We start from the raw sequence: 13,638 nt of genomic DNA on the forward strand, positions 1-13,638 counted from the left end.
CCGGCGTGAGCGCTGTGGACAGACCGGCGAGCCGAACAGTAGAAGTGGCAGTCAGAGGGCCAGGGCAGCCCGTTCAGACCCTGCCCAGCCAGCCAGCCCCCTCCTCCGCCCCCATCCTGCTGTTTGTTTTTCAGCTGCAGGGCCTCAGGATTTAGACAGCGGGGTCTACAGAGGGCTGTCTGCCTCTTAACACAAGTCCCAGTGACTCTCCAAAGGGGTCGGTCCGGCCCGGCACACATGGCTTCCTGAGGGGGCTCTGACTGAACTGACTGGGCAGCGCGGAGGGGGAGAAAGGGGGGCCCTGAGGCTATCGGGAGTGACTGCTAAGGGCAAGTGGGGACAGCCAGCTCGTCCCCTAGTCCCAGGGAGGTTTTGTGACTGTCTGGCCTTGTGCAGCAGGAGTGCAGGAGCGCCCTGGGGTCTCCACAGAATGCAAGTTGCCCTCCCCCCAATGCTTCATTCACTCGGAGGGCCTCCCTGCAGGGCACCACAAAGACAGGAGGACGGAGGGGTGCCCCACCCTGAGCTTAGATCAGGGACCCAGACAGGCGGAGCGGCAGTGGCGGACCAGCCGGCTACAGTCCCAGCTTCCTGATTTCCTCGGTCCTGACCCATGTGAGTGCCTGGTGGGCGAGGCAGGGGTGCAGGCAGGCTGCTGGCCTGCACTGAGCAGGCCTTTCCTTCCCCAAAGCACAGACCCAGGAAGGTAAAGAAAGAGCAGGAAGTGTGGCTGCCTCGTCCAGGAGGGGAGCCCCGGCCCTTGCTGGCCTCTTCCACCGCCACCTTCTCCTCCCCACCTACCCCCACCACCCTGGGCCTGCAGGCTCAGTCTCTGTGCATCTTGGCCCCCGTCCTGGCCTGATCTGCGCTACTGTTCAGTGTAGCACTTACCACCTCGAAGCCACGTAGACTCTGCTGTGGGTCCTCATTCTCTCCCCCTAAAATGTCACTTCCGAGGGCATGGTTTTCCTTCTCTTTAGGGCCTGTCCCCAGGGCCTAGAGCAGGTGGCTCAGAGCTGTTGTAGATGAATGGACGGTTATCACTTACGGGCCCCATGGGCCATGAGGGAACGCTGGCCCCTTGAACCCTCTCCACAGCCTCCCCCTTGGCTTTTGTCATTGTGATCGTCTGGACTTGTGAACAGGCCTCTGGGGAGAGCGTCCCTGAAAGTCACTTAGGGGAGTGGTTATTTGTTTAATGAAAACTTTACTGTATCAGCTCCTCAGGAATCAGAGCATAAGCAGATAAACATAACAACATTCCACTGAAAAACCCACCACAAGGTTCCCTTAAAGGGATAGAGTTCTCTGCACACTTTGGGTTTGTAGACGTGTATAAAGACCAGGGAGGGGACTTCCCCGATGGCGCAGTGGTTAAGAATCTGCCTGCCAATGCAGGGGACCACAGGTTCGAGCCCCGATCCAGGAAGATCCCACATGCTGTGGAGCAACTAAGCCAATGCGCCACAACTACTGAGCCTGTGCTCTAGAGCCTGTGAGCCACAACTACTGAGCCCGTGCGCTGCAACTACTGAACGCCATGTGCCTAAAGCCCGTGCTCCACAACAAGAGAAGCCACTGCAGTGAGAAGCCCACACACTGCAACAAAGAGTAGCCCCTGCTTGCCGCAACTAGAGAAGCTCGCGTGCAGCAACGAAGACCCAAAGTGGCCAAAAATTAAATTTAAAAAAAAAAAAAAAGACCAGGACGGCGGATGGGGCTTCTTGTGCTCACAGCTCAGCTCCATCTGCCACTGCCCGTGGCCGCAGGTGGCGGGTTACACGGGCGGGCTTGTCAGTGTCCCTGAGCCGGGGGTTCCATGTGGAATATCATCCTTGGGGTGTGGGCAGCTCCACCTGACGGCCTTGGTGTTCACCCTCCCGAGAGGTCTTGCTGGTGTAAAGCCTAACGGGATTGGCTCTGTTCAACATGTACCTGTGTAGCTTAGATACTGTGAAAACGAGAGCGGATTTTGGACAAGGAAGCACTCAACAGGGAAACAAACCTCAGGGATTCCCACCTGCTCCCAGGCCACCAGGTCCCATTTATTTTCTTTGGCCTCCAGCTGTCTCCCGTCACTGCAATGGCCCCTCGCTGTCACTACTCAGCCTGCACCTCTGAGAGCGAGACCCTGGGATGCTGCCTGTCTCCTGCCTGGGGGCTGGAGACCAGAGGCTGCAGAGCGGCTTGCTGGGACAGTCAGCTCAGACCTTCCCGATCCTAGGCACTGACTTGGGGTTTCTCAGAACCATGCAGCAGGGCTGAAGGGTCCAACACATTTGCTGTGGTTGATAGAAGACGCAGCCCTGAGCTTCAGAGCTTTGTGAATCTGCTTATACCATTGATAGGAAAACCCCACCTTCAGCATTATTAAATATCGGGGCTTGTCTACGCTTGTGTTTGAGAAATGCGCGTGGGGACTTCCCTGGCGGTCCAGCGGCTAAGACTCCTCGCTCCCAGTGCAGGGGGCCTGGGTTCGATCCCTGGTCGGGAAACTAGATCCCACGTGCCACAAGTAAAGATCCCACGTGGGGCAACGAAGATCCCTCCTGCCGCAACTAAGACCCAGCGCAGCCAAATACGTAAATATATTTAAAAAGAAAAAAAAAAAAGAGTATTACCATTCATTGAAAACAAAAAACAAAGAAATGAGTGTAAAGAGGTGCGGGGCCCAGAAACCTGCACTGGTGTTGACACGGTCTCAGCTCCTGGCGGCTTCAAGCCCTTCCGTGGACAGTGGGGTGAGGGGCTCTCTGCGTCCCGCGAGGCTGACTGATGCGGTGGCGGTGACTCGGGGATGGCAGGAAGACTGATGGCGGGCTGTCCGCCGTCAGCCCCGCGGAATGCAGTCTGGTTGTTGATTAGGCTGCCTGGCTGCGATCGATTCCTTGTCGCAGATACGTGCTCCGGTGACTTCTCGGGATCACGGTGGCTCTCGGAGAGGCACTGAGTCAGGGTGGGGCCCGGCCGGTGAGGCAGGAGGGCGCAGACCCCGGCGCGTGGCACTGCTTTCGGCTCGGCGGTGCAGGCCGCTGGGGCCACTGCCAGGGCACTCTGTAGAGACCAGTGCCCTGCTCGGGACTGCGGTGCCCATGTGAAGCCTGCTGCCTGGCACACCTGTGGCCGCAGAGGGCTTTGAGAAATCTGCGTCTTGTTGAAGTGGGTGGAGGTGTTTGCAGGCGGAGTTGGGGGAGGGAAGCAGAGCTCTTAAGCTCAAGTGCATCTCAGATCTGACCCACAGCCTGGGGCCACTTGGGCGGGGCCGCGCACACAGGCCGGTGGAACGGGATAAACAGGCATCTGTTCTCCTGTCTCCAGCCTTTCATTGTGGAGTGTCCTCTGTCATTGCCAGACTTTGGCCAGAGCACCTTAAAAACAGAATAAGAGCCCTCCCGTGTGTTGTTACAATTGCCAGAAACGGGTGAGGGCTTAACCCCTGGCCATTGCTTCAAGCTGAGGAGGCGTCCGTGGCAGCTGTGCTCCAACCCTGTTCTGGCTTTTGCTGGGCAGGGCAGTCCTGCTGGGGGTCTAGCCCCAGGTTCCAGTCCCGGATGCTCTGCAGGGTCACGTCGGGGAGCTGGTGCGTGAAAAGGCCCCGGCCCCTTGCTCTGCTGCATCCGGTGTGGGCTCCTGTGTGCTGCCCGCTTGGGAGCTGCTCACATCCGTCTGGGCTCTGCGGTCTGGCTGCCGCAGGAGTGTTTTCACTGGTAAGACGCAGGCCCTAGAGAGGCTTTTGACGGGATCGCCCGACCTTCAACTTTGAAGTGTATGGACGTGTTGAAGCAGCGGGGACGCGGCACGGTGGCGGTGCTGCCGTTCTCTTTGCCAATGGGGGCGAGTTCTCACAGCCTTCCCGGCTGCAGACAGTTCTCGGAGGCAGCCCCCGGGGCAGATGCCATTTCTGTGCCAGGGGTCAAGTGTCTGAGTTGATGACCTTAGGGCCGGCCCTCCCCCTTCATTCTGCTGAGTGTGAGCTCTGTCCTTACTTCAGCCTCCGGTGGGAAGCCTGGGTGAGGACCACATATGCGTCCACCAGAGGCCTGGCCAGGACCATAGGTTCCCAGAGTGACGGCCACCTCACCCAGCCTGCCCCCTTTCCTCTCGGGCCAGGGCCCTGCACCTCACCTTGGACGTGGTACGGTCTGCGCTGCTTTGTGTCTCCTTGTCCTCGTGCTCGTGGCGACGGGCGAGCCCTGGTGAGCAGGATAAGCACCCCCCGTGAGGGGCCCCGTGAGGCGGTTGTCGGGACTTGCCAGGCTGGGTAGTGGCGGGGTCTGCACTCCAGTGGTCTGCACACTGCGGGCGCTAACCTGCAGACGCTGCCGCCATGAGTGAGAAGGAACGGGCTCGAGGCTGTTCCTGGTTAGCCAGATCGGGATATCCACGCTCCCGGAGATGCCCGAGTGCTGTCCGGTGTGTCCTCCAAGGACCCATGCCTTCCCTGGTGCCAGGTGGCAGCGAGGGCACTGCCCTCCACCTCGGGGAGCGGCCTGGCCAGGCCAGCGCGGACTTGGCAGACAGAGTTTCTTTAACAAGCCAGTGGGAAGTAGGATGCCCCACAGGATTTCCAGCAAATCTGCACGTCAGAGCTTGGAAGGGAGCTGAGGGATTCTGTCCAGATTAACACAGTGGTGTGAGAAGATAGCAAGAAAGCTGCAGGGCCTGGTCAAGGTCACAGCCACAGCTGGGCGGGAAGGCCTATCAGGAGGTCTCCGTGCCCCGGGGATTCTCACAGGCACTTTGCTCTCGGTGGCTGGACCACTGCTCGTGCACATGGTTTTACTTCCTCAGTTTCTCCTCAGTCTTTTCCTCGCAGTTTTTGTTTATGAAATTGTGTGTCCTGTACACTTTCCCCCAGTCTGATCTTGTGGATTACGTCCCTGTGCTGTCGTTTAACACGTTTCGCTATCCCTTATACTTCTTGAAAGTTGGTAGTTAGGTCTAGAGGCGTGATGAGGTTCAGGGTTTTGTTTTGCTTTGGCAGGGAGGAGACTTCACAGGCAGTGTGTGTACCTGTCCAGCAGGGCACATAACGCCCAGTTGTCCCTCTCCTTCTGACGTCAGCATTGCTGATGCTCATAGCCTAGAGCTGTCAACTCACCAGGGTTTGTAAAGTGGGGAATGTTGTCACCTTCTTTTATTTAACTGAGGCATAAATTACATACAGTAAAATGTATGTAAACTGAGTATGTGTCTGTGTGACAGTCACCACGCAGATAAAGACAGAGCACGTTTACATGGCCCACAGTGTTCTCTCCTAGTCGGGGCTGCACCATAGCTGAGTTTCATGCTCTTCATATACGTGGACCCGATAGTATGTGTCCTTTTGTGCGTTTTAGTTAATCGTACTATTTTAAGATTTACTCTTGAGTTCCATCAATTGTAATTCGTTCTTTTTGTGTTGCTGTGTTGCCTTCCTTTGTATGAAAGCGCCACAATTTATCCATTCTTCTGTTGAAGGATGTTGGATTGTTTCAAGTTTGGGGATATTTTGAATAAAGCTGCTATAAACATTTGCATAAGGATCTTTCCGTGGACATTTCTCTTGGATCTGTACCTGCTGGTGCTGGATGTATATTTAATTCTGGTTGGAAGTGCCAAGGAGTTCTGCAGAGTGGGTGCATGTTTTATCCTCCCAGCAGCCATGTGTGAGTCCTGGTTACTCCAGGTCATTGCCCACACTTACTGTGGTCAGTCTTGTTAATTCTAGCCATCTCAGTGAGGGTGCTTTTGTTTCCTTTTATTGAGTTTTCGTCTCCATGAAGTGAAATGCACAGATCTAAGTGTGCAGTTTAGCGCGTCTTGACGGCTACACTTGCACAAGCCACACCCAGGCTGGGAAAGAAAACATTCCCATTGCCCCAGAAGTGCTTTCGTGACAACCCCCAGCCACCCCCTGCAGGCAACCACGTCTTCTGGTCTTTGTTACTATAAGTTAGCTGACCTGTTCTTGAAATTCGCATGTAATGGGATCCGCGTCTGTAGGCTTTGTGTTTCCCTTCTTCCACTGGGCATCCTTTGAGGTTTATCTGTGCTGCGTGTGGAAGCGGCGGGTTCCTTCCATCACCGAGGACCCACAGTTGTCATCCCTTCTCCTGTTCACGGGCATCTGGCTTTTCCCAGTTTGGGCTTTATGAATGAAGCTGCTGGGAACATTCTCATATGTCTTTTCGCAGATGCACTTTTCCATTTCTTCTGGGTAAATACCCAGGGTTAGAATTAGTGGGTCACAGGATCACGTATGTGAAATGTTTTAAGAAGCTCCCAACCCTTTCCCAAGTGCTTATCCGTTCTATGCTCCTGTCTGCAACGTGCCCCGCCATTTAGCAACTGGGTCGGGCTTTCTAGATTTCATCCATCCTAGTGGGTGTGTAATGCTGCTACCTCACTGGCCTCATAAGATTTGCATTTCTCTGATGAGTGATCGTGTTGAGCACTTTTCATACGCTTACTGGTCATTCAGAGATTTTCTTTTTATGAAATGCCTCTTCAAGGCTTTTGTCCATTTTTAAATTGGGTCGTCCTTTTATAACTAATCAGTAGGTGTTCGTATATATTATGGATAAAAGGTCTTTGTCAGAAATACGTGTTGTGAATCTCTCCCCCGTCTCTGGTTTCTCATTTCACTTTTTTAATAGTCTTTTGATAAAGAGAATTTTAAATTTTGGTGAGTCTAATTTGGAAGTGGTAATGGTGGACATCATTGACTTATTCTCAATCTTGGAGAAACGTTAATATTTCACTGTTAAGTATGATGTTACTTATAGTGTTTTGCAGATACCGTATATTAGCTTGAGGACATTCCTCTCCCTTGTTTTCTGAGAGCTGAATTATAGGGTGGGTTGAATATTATCAAACGGGTTTTCTTTACCTCTTGAATTGATTGTATAAAGTTACCCCCTTTATTTGTCTCCCTCTTTATTCTGTTAATGTGGTTAGTTTTACCGATTAAAGTTTTGAATGTTTCTAATATCCTTTAGCAGACTTTCTCGGCCGTGAGGCATTGCCCTTTTCACATACTGCTGGCTTTGGTTTGCTAATACTCGGTTAAGGTGTTTGCTTCTGTGTTTACAAGGAGCACAGGTCTGTGGTTTCCTTGTGACATCCTTGTTAGGCTTCTGTATGGGAGCTTTGCTCGTCTGTGAAAGGAGCGTGGCAGCCACCCCTCCCCCCCTTATCTGTTCTTCGGAAGTTTCTGTGTGGCTGGAAGTACTCTTTCCTTCAGCGTTTGACACAATTCCATCGAAGCCATCTGGGCCAACCTTTCTGGGAAGGTTTTTAATTAAGGATTCAGTTTCTTTAATAGATGTAGGACTTCGAATATTTTCTATTTTGTTTCTTGTGTCAGTTTTGGTACTTTAAAAAAAATAATTGTGCATTTCATCAAAATTGTCAAATTTATTGGCATAGGGTAGTTTATAATTTCTCCTCATTATCCTTTTAATATCTTTCGGATCCGTAGTGATGTCTCCTTTAGGTGTCTGATATTGGTAGTTTATGTTTTCTTTCTTTTTTCTTGATCACTCTTGTTTTAGAGGCCTGTCAACTTTATTATCTTTTCTAAGAACCAACTGTGTTGATTTTCCTCTAATGCACCTGTGCTTTATATTCCTGTTCCTTCTGTTTCTTATTATTCCCTTCCTTCATCTTCATGACACACTGCTACTATTGTTGTTTTAAACAGTCAGGGGTCCTTAAAATTTTTTTAAATTACCCATATATTTCTTTTTCTGGCGCTCTTCATTTCTTCCTTCAGATCTGTGTCTCCCTCTTGGGTCATTTCCCTTAATCCTGAAGAATTCTTTTGATAGTTCTTATAGTGCAGCTTAAAAATATATATATTTATTTTATTTTATTTATTTTTGGCTGCATTGGGTCCTCGTTGCTGCGAGCGGGCTTTCTCTAGTTGTGGCGAGCGGGGGCTATTCTTCATTGTGGTGTGCGGGCTTCTCATTGTGGTGGCTTCTCTTGTTGAGGAGCACAGGCTCTAGGCACGCGGGCTCAGTACTTGTGGCTCATGGGCTCAGTAGTTGTGGTGCACGGGCTTAGTTGCTCTGCAGCATGTGGGATCTTCCTGGACCAGGGCTTGAACCTGCACTGGCAGGTGGATTCTTAACCACTGCGTCACCAGGGAAGCCCTGTAGTGCAGCTCTGCTGAAGACAAATTCTCTCAGCTTTGTTTCACTGAAAATGTTTTCATTGCATTGTCCTTTTTTAAAAATAGCTCTATTGAGATGTAATTCACATACCATAAAATTCATCTATCGTGAACGATGCAGGGATTTTACATGAATTTATAGGATTTGTTCAACTATTATCTCAGTCCCTATTCCCACACCCAGGCCCTGGGAACCACTGTCTGTCCTCCGTCTCCACAGCGTTTCCTTTTCTGGGCTTTGTGTGTAAGTGGAATCATAGAACATGTGGCCTTCTGGGTCTGGCTTCTTTCACTCTGTAGAACGTCTGAGTTCTGTCCACGCTGTAGCATGTGTATTAGTAGTTTGTCCCTTTGGCCCCTGGCTAGTGCTTCAGCATGTGGCCGGGCCACGTTTGGTTCACCCATTTATCATTTGTTGGGCATTTGGGTCAGTTCCAGTTTTTGCTCTGGGCATTTACGTACAAATCCTGGTGTGGACATTCTTCATTTACCTTGTGTGGATAAGTAGGATGAGAATTGCTGGGGTGTGCGATGTTGATTGTTAACATTGTAAGAAACTGCCCCACTTTCCCGCAGTGGCTGTTCGTCCCCGTTCTCATCAGCAGTGCGTGAGGGCTCGTTTCCCCACATCCTCACCAACGTTTGTTTTGTTGGTTTTTATTACCATTGTTATGGTCATTGTAGTGGATATGACGTGGTATCTCATTGTGGTTTAAATTTGCATTTCCCTAGTCACTGAGGACGGGTGAGTGTTTTTTCATGGTCTTATTTGCGTCCATGTATCTTCTTTGCTGAACTATCTGTTGGGATGTTTGCCCATTTGTAAATTGGGTTATTTGTCTTCTTAGTATTGAGTTTATATATTCTGGATCCTGTCCTTTATCACATAGATGGTTTGCAGATATTTTCTCCCATTTGGGCTTGTCTTTTCATTTTCTTAATGATATCTTGTGAAGCACGCATGCTTTAACTTTTGATGAGATCTATTTTATCAGTTTTTTAATTTCATAGATCATGTTTTTGCTGTTGTATCTAAGAAATCTTTGCCTAACCAAAGGTCATGAAGATTTTCACCTGTTTTTTCCTGAAAGTTTTAGCTGATACGTTTAGGTCTCTGATCCACTTTGGATTAATTCTTAGGTACGGCGCGGTAAGGGTCGAAAGTTCATCCTTTCGGATGTGCATATTCAGTTGTCCCAGTGCTGTTTGTTGAAAAGATTATCCTATGGAAGTGACTTGGCTCCTCTGTCAAACTCAATTGGCCATCATCGTATTGACTTGTTTCTGGGCATCTGCTCCGTTAGTCTGTGTGTCTGATCTTACGCCAGCCTCACACGGCGTTGAATGCTGGTGCTTTGGAGTAAGTGGGGTCAGGAAGCGCGCGTCCTCCGCCTTCCTCCCTCCTTCTCACATTTGCTGCGACTCTTCCGAGGCCTCTGCCTTTCCCTGTAAACTGCAGGGTCAGCTTGTCAATTTCCGGAAAACACAGCTGCTGGGGTTTGGGGAGAGCTGCCACCTTAGCAACACTGGGTCTTCCCACGTGTGGACGTGGATGTGTCTCCACTGACCGAGCACGTCCGTCTTTCCTGACAGGTCAGAGTGTGTCATCTTGTCCCACACGTGGTGACACTCTTCTCTTTCTCCTCTTTCCTGTCCGTACTTCGGTTTAGATCATTTCCATTGACTGCTGTCTTTGCTGCGTCTAGTCTGTTCAGCGTATCCAGTGAATTCCTAGTTTCACATAATGTACTTTCCAGCTTGTAATGGTTCTCTTGCAGTTCCACTTCTCTGATGAAATCCTTGATCGTCCCCCACTTCGTTCGCCTTTTCTGACTCTCTTAACCTACTTATTAGTTTAAATTCCTTGTATGAGTCCAACATCCGTATTGAGGGGCTGCTTCTGTTGGCTTTTTTCTCAGTTATGGGTCACATTTTTCTCTTTTCATACATGATTTTTTTTATTTCCTGCGGTTCGCGGGCCTCTCACTGCTGTGGCCTCTCCCGCTGCGGAGCACAGGTTCCGGACGCGCAGGCCCAGCGGCCACGGCTCACGGGCCCAGCCGCTCCGCGGCACGTGGGATCCTCCCGGACCGGGGCACAAACCCGCGCCCCCTGCATCGGCAGGCGGACTCCCAACCACTGCGCCACCAGGGAAGCCCTATACATGCTTTATAATGGGGGCGGGGTTGTCTTTAAAAGAACGATGTAATTTTCCCCCCAAAGAGGAGTGCCTTTGCTCTGTCAAGCAGCTGTGGTGAGGAGGTAATTGCAAGTGTGCGATCAGGGACTGGGGCAGGCCGGGCTGGCTGCAGCGTTTTGGATGCCTTGAGGGGGAAGGCTGTCTGTGGGGTGTGCTGAGCACGCAGCACCCCGCGCTCCCCGTCCCGCCCTGACCATGGGCTCATGCGGTGGTTGAACGGAGAGAGCCCCTTCTCCTGAAGATGAGGGCTAACACACGAGCACGTTCTCAGCATAAGCTGGGAAACTTGAAGCATCTTTATATTAAAACGAGAAGCATTCGTTACAGAGTAAGATACAAACTTCACATGACTTCTTCGGACAAAACAGCAGACGCCATCGGTTCCCCGTGCGTGCACGCCCGTCTGCCAGACGCTGTGCTCAGGCCCACCTGGCCCCTCCTGCAGCTCTGTCCACCCTCGTCCGCGTGGCTGGAAAAGTCTGAGGCGCCACGTCTCCCCTGACAGCAGATCCGAGGCCGGTGCCCAGGCCCAGGGCCACTCCTCCCCCCGGCCCTCTTCCTCCTCACGGGCCACCCCTGAGGCCAGACGCCAGTGTCCCCTGCACAGTGACTCCACGGAAGGTCCGGGAGCTTGTGTCACCCTGTCAAAGTGAGACCCCCTTTGAGACGGGAGCCGCTTACAGACTCTGATGCTTAAGAAAAGGGGGGTCCTCTGCTGGGAGCACTCGTCATGGAACCAAGGGTCCGTACGTGTCTGTGCATGCGTGTCTTCTAATCTTTTTGCTGTGTGCTTCCTTTTTTCTTTTCAGGTTTGGGAAAAGTTCTTAAGCTCTGAAACTCCACGGATTAATGTGTTTATGGCAGTGCCTACCATATACAGCAAGTTGATGGACTATTACGACAAACATTTTACCCACCCTCATGTCCAGGATTTCGTGCGTGCGGTTTGTGAAGAAAAAATCAGGTAAATGAAAATAGTCCACCTTCCCATCCAGAAAGCCAAATGTAACTTCTTTTTAGTGAGTCAGTTCTACTAAGTTTTGGGAAGCAGTATTTTTTCTTTGCTTTAAAATGTGTGTCTACATCTCTCTCTACGTATCCGTGCTCCCAACGCAGCTGCCTGTGTTCTGTATCCGTGTCTCTGTTCTATCTCTGGGTCTCTCTGTCCCTCTGTCTCTGTCTGTCCACCTGTCTTCCGGTAGAGTCTGAAGGACGAGGATGGGGAAGTCCTTTCTGACCCCACACCTGCTGGCTCTCAGCCCTGCCCCCTCCCCGACCCCATGCAGACACACTCCCTGACAGACGTGTGGCTGTCTGGACCCTTCGGTGGCATGGGGTTTGCTCTGCGTGTTCCCACGAGCCTGCCGACTGCAGCTCCTCTCTGCTCGTGATCAAGCGGTTCATCTGCAGAGCACACGGAAGTGAGCGGTTTGGCAGGTCTTTGCAGGCATGATGACACGTGCGCCCAAGAGGTGTGACACGTGTGTCTGTGGCAGAGACAGCCTTTAACAGGGCAGCGAGTTGGCGCTGGACAGCCACGAGCTTCATGGCCTCTGTGCATCTGATTCCTAGTCCTTGAGAGGAGCTCAGGAAAGCCCTTCGTCTCCTGGAGAGAATTTCCAGTTACCCAAGAAGAGCATTTCATCTTGTTCTGCTCCCATTCAACCACTCTTTGCGCCTTTTCTGTAAAGACGTTTTGATGGAACTAGAGCCCTTTTCTGAGGGTGCCACGCCAGCACCTCCCTGGACTGGCCTCCCACGAGGCGCCATGGTGGGGCTGGGATCCAAAGCCCAACCACCAGGACAAGAGTGGGACTGGTAGCACGATGTACCCGGATCTCAGGAGCCAAGGGCAAGAATGAGATCAGAGAGGGGAGATGAGGGTGACTCTGGGTGACAGGCCCTCAGACCTCAGCAGCCGGGCTCCTGGTGGGGGGGGGGGCTCCTTGTGCCTGCACCTCTGGGGGGGGGAGCACAGGGGTGGTCGTTGCTCCGCCCCCACTACAAGCGGAAGCACCTTCCTTCCTGCACACAGTGCTTTCGGGACATGGCGCATGCCGAGGCTCTCATATCAGATCGATGTCATCGTCAGTGAGCCGTCAGCACCAGGCAGTGTTCGTGGAGGAGCCCCCGTGCGCCCCTCACTGGAGACTGCCTGCTTCCGTCTCCCCCTCCTCCGCCTCAGACCCGGTGGTGCTTTGTCCCCAAAGCAGACAAGCTGTCATCACGTTACTCTTATCACTGCTCTTTTCGGGGCTGTTTGTGGACAGCACGTTGACTGTTTGCAGAGCGTGCCACCAGGGACCCTCAAATCACTTTTCCTTTTACTGTGATTACCCCTTGACCTATTTGCATTCTAAAATATACCCAAGATTCTTTCCAAAGAACAGAGTTAAATTTCAGCCCGAACTGCACTTTTAGCCGTGAGTTAAAGGGTGACGGTGACTGGGGTGCTGGGCGCGTGTGGCTCTCACCGGGCTGAAGAAGCCACGTGCTCCCGAGAGCTCAGGAGCCTGTGGTTGTGCCGGGCAGGTTGATGGTCTCGGGCTCGGCCGCCCTGCCCCTGCCTGTGCTGGAGAAGTGGAAGGGCATCACCGGCCACACTCTGCTGGAGAGGTACGGGATGACGGAGATCGGCATGGCCCTGTCCAACCCCCTGACCGCAGCTCGCCTGCCAGGTACGAGTGGCGCCCGCCAGCCGTGTCCTCCCTCTGCTCTGGGTCCTCGGGTAGGCCATTCTGTGGAGGATGCTCCCCTGCTGGGCTACGGTCACGTTCTCAGGGTGGCAGTGTCCTTCCCAGGTGACCCAGACGCCGTGTGCTTGGCAGGGCGCCCCCCTCCCCACCTCCCGGGCTGGGGGCTGCTTCCGTCCAGACCAGGTCGCCCGTGGCCCAGAGTTTCCCATGCAGGTGCCCTGAGCCACACAGGCCGGTGGCAGCGGGAGAGACGGCAGGTGTCGGGGGCAAGGGAGGAGGGACACCCCGCCTGTGCTCGGGGACCTGCACGCGTCTGGAGGGCCTGCTGCTCTAGACGGGTTCCTGCCCTTTGATCTTCCTGTCCCGCCTTCTCTAGGCCATTCCACATAAACAGCCTTCACGTCCCGGGTCCCTGACAGGGAACCTGCAGGCGGAGCCTGAGGCCTGAGACGTGAGTCTGTTCTGTATTGGGCCCTTTTCTAGCCCTCCCGGTCAGTACCCTCCAGCTTATCCAAAACACAGTAGGCGTCTGGAAATAAACGTTAAGTCATCGTGTGCCTGTACTTGCCTCTGTGCATCCACTT

At 52.6% G+C, this 13,638-nt stretch overlaps 1 protein-coding gene across 9 annotated transcripts in view; it reads left to right on the forward strand.

Moving 5' to 3' along the window:
- ACSF3 (acyl-CoA synthetase family member 3) overlaps positions 1 to 13,638 on the forward strand; it is a 63,555-nt gene that overhangs the window by 10,155 nt on the left and 39,762 nt on the right. For all 9 annotated transcript variants that reach the window (XR_011376947.1, XM_060288480.2, XM_070044136.1 and 6 more), the window contains 2 exons: positions 11,168 to 11,322; positions 12,891 to 13,036. Coding sequence is in view for 8 of the 9 variants with exons in the window: in XM_060288480.2 (XP_060144463.1) it covers positions 11,168 to 11,322; positions 12,891 to 13,036 (301 nt within the window). In the remaining variant the exon portion in view is untranslated. The remainder of the gene's footprint in view (positions 1 to 11,167; positions 11,323 to 12,890; positions 13,037 to 13,638) is intronic.

This window comes from Globicephala melas, chromosome 19 (assembly GCF_963455315.2).
Source record: "Globicephala melas chromosome 19, mGloMel1.2, whole genome shotgun sequence".
Classification (NCBI taxonomy): domain Eukaryota; kingdom Metazoa; phylum Chordata; class Mammalia; order Artiodactyla; family Delphinidae; genus Globicephala; species Globicephala melas.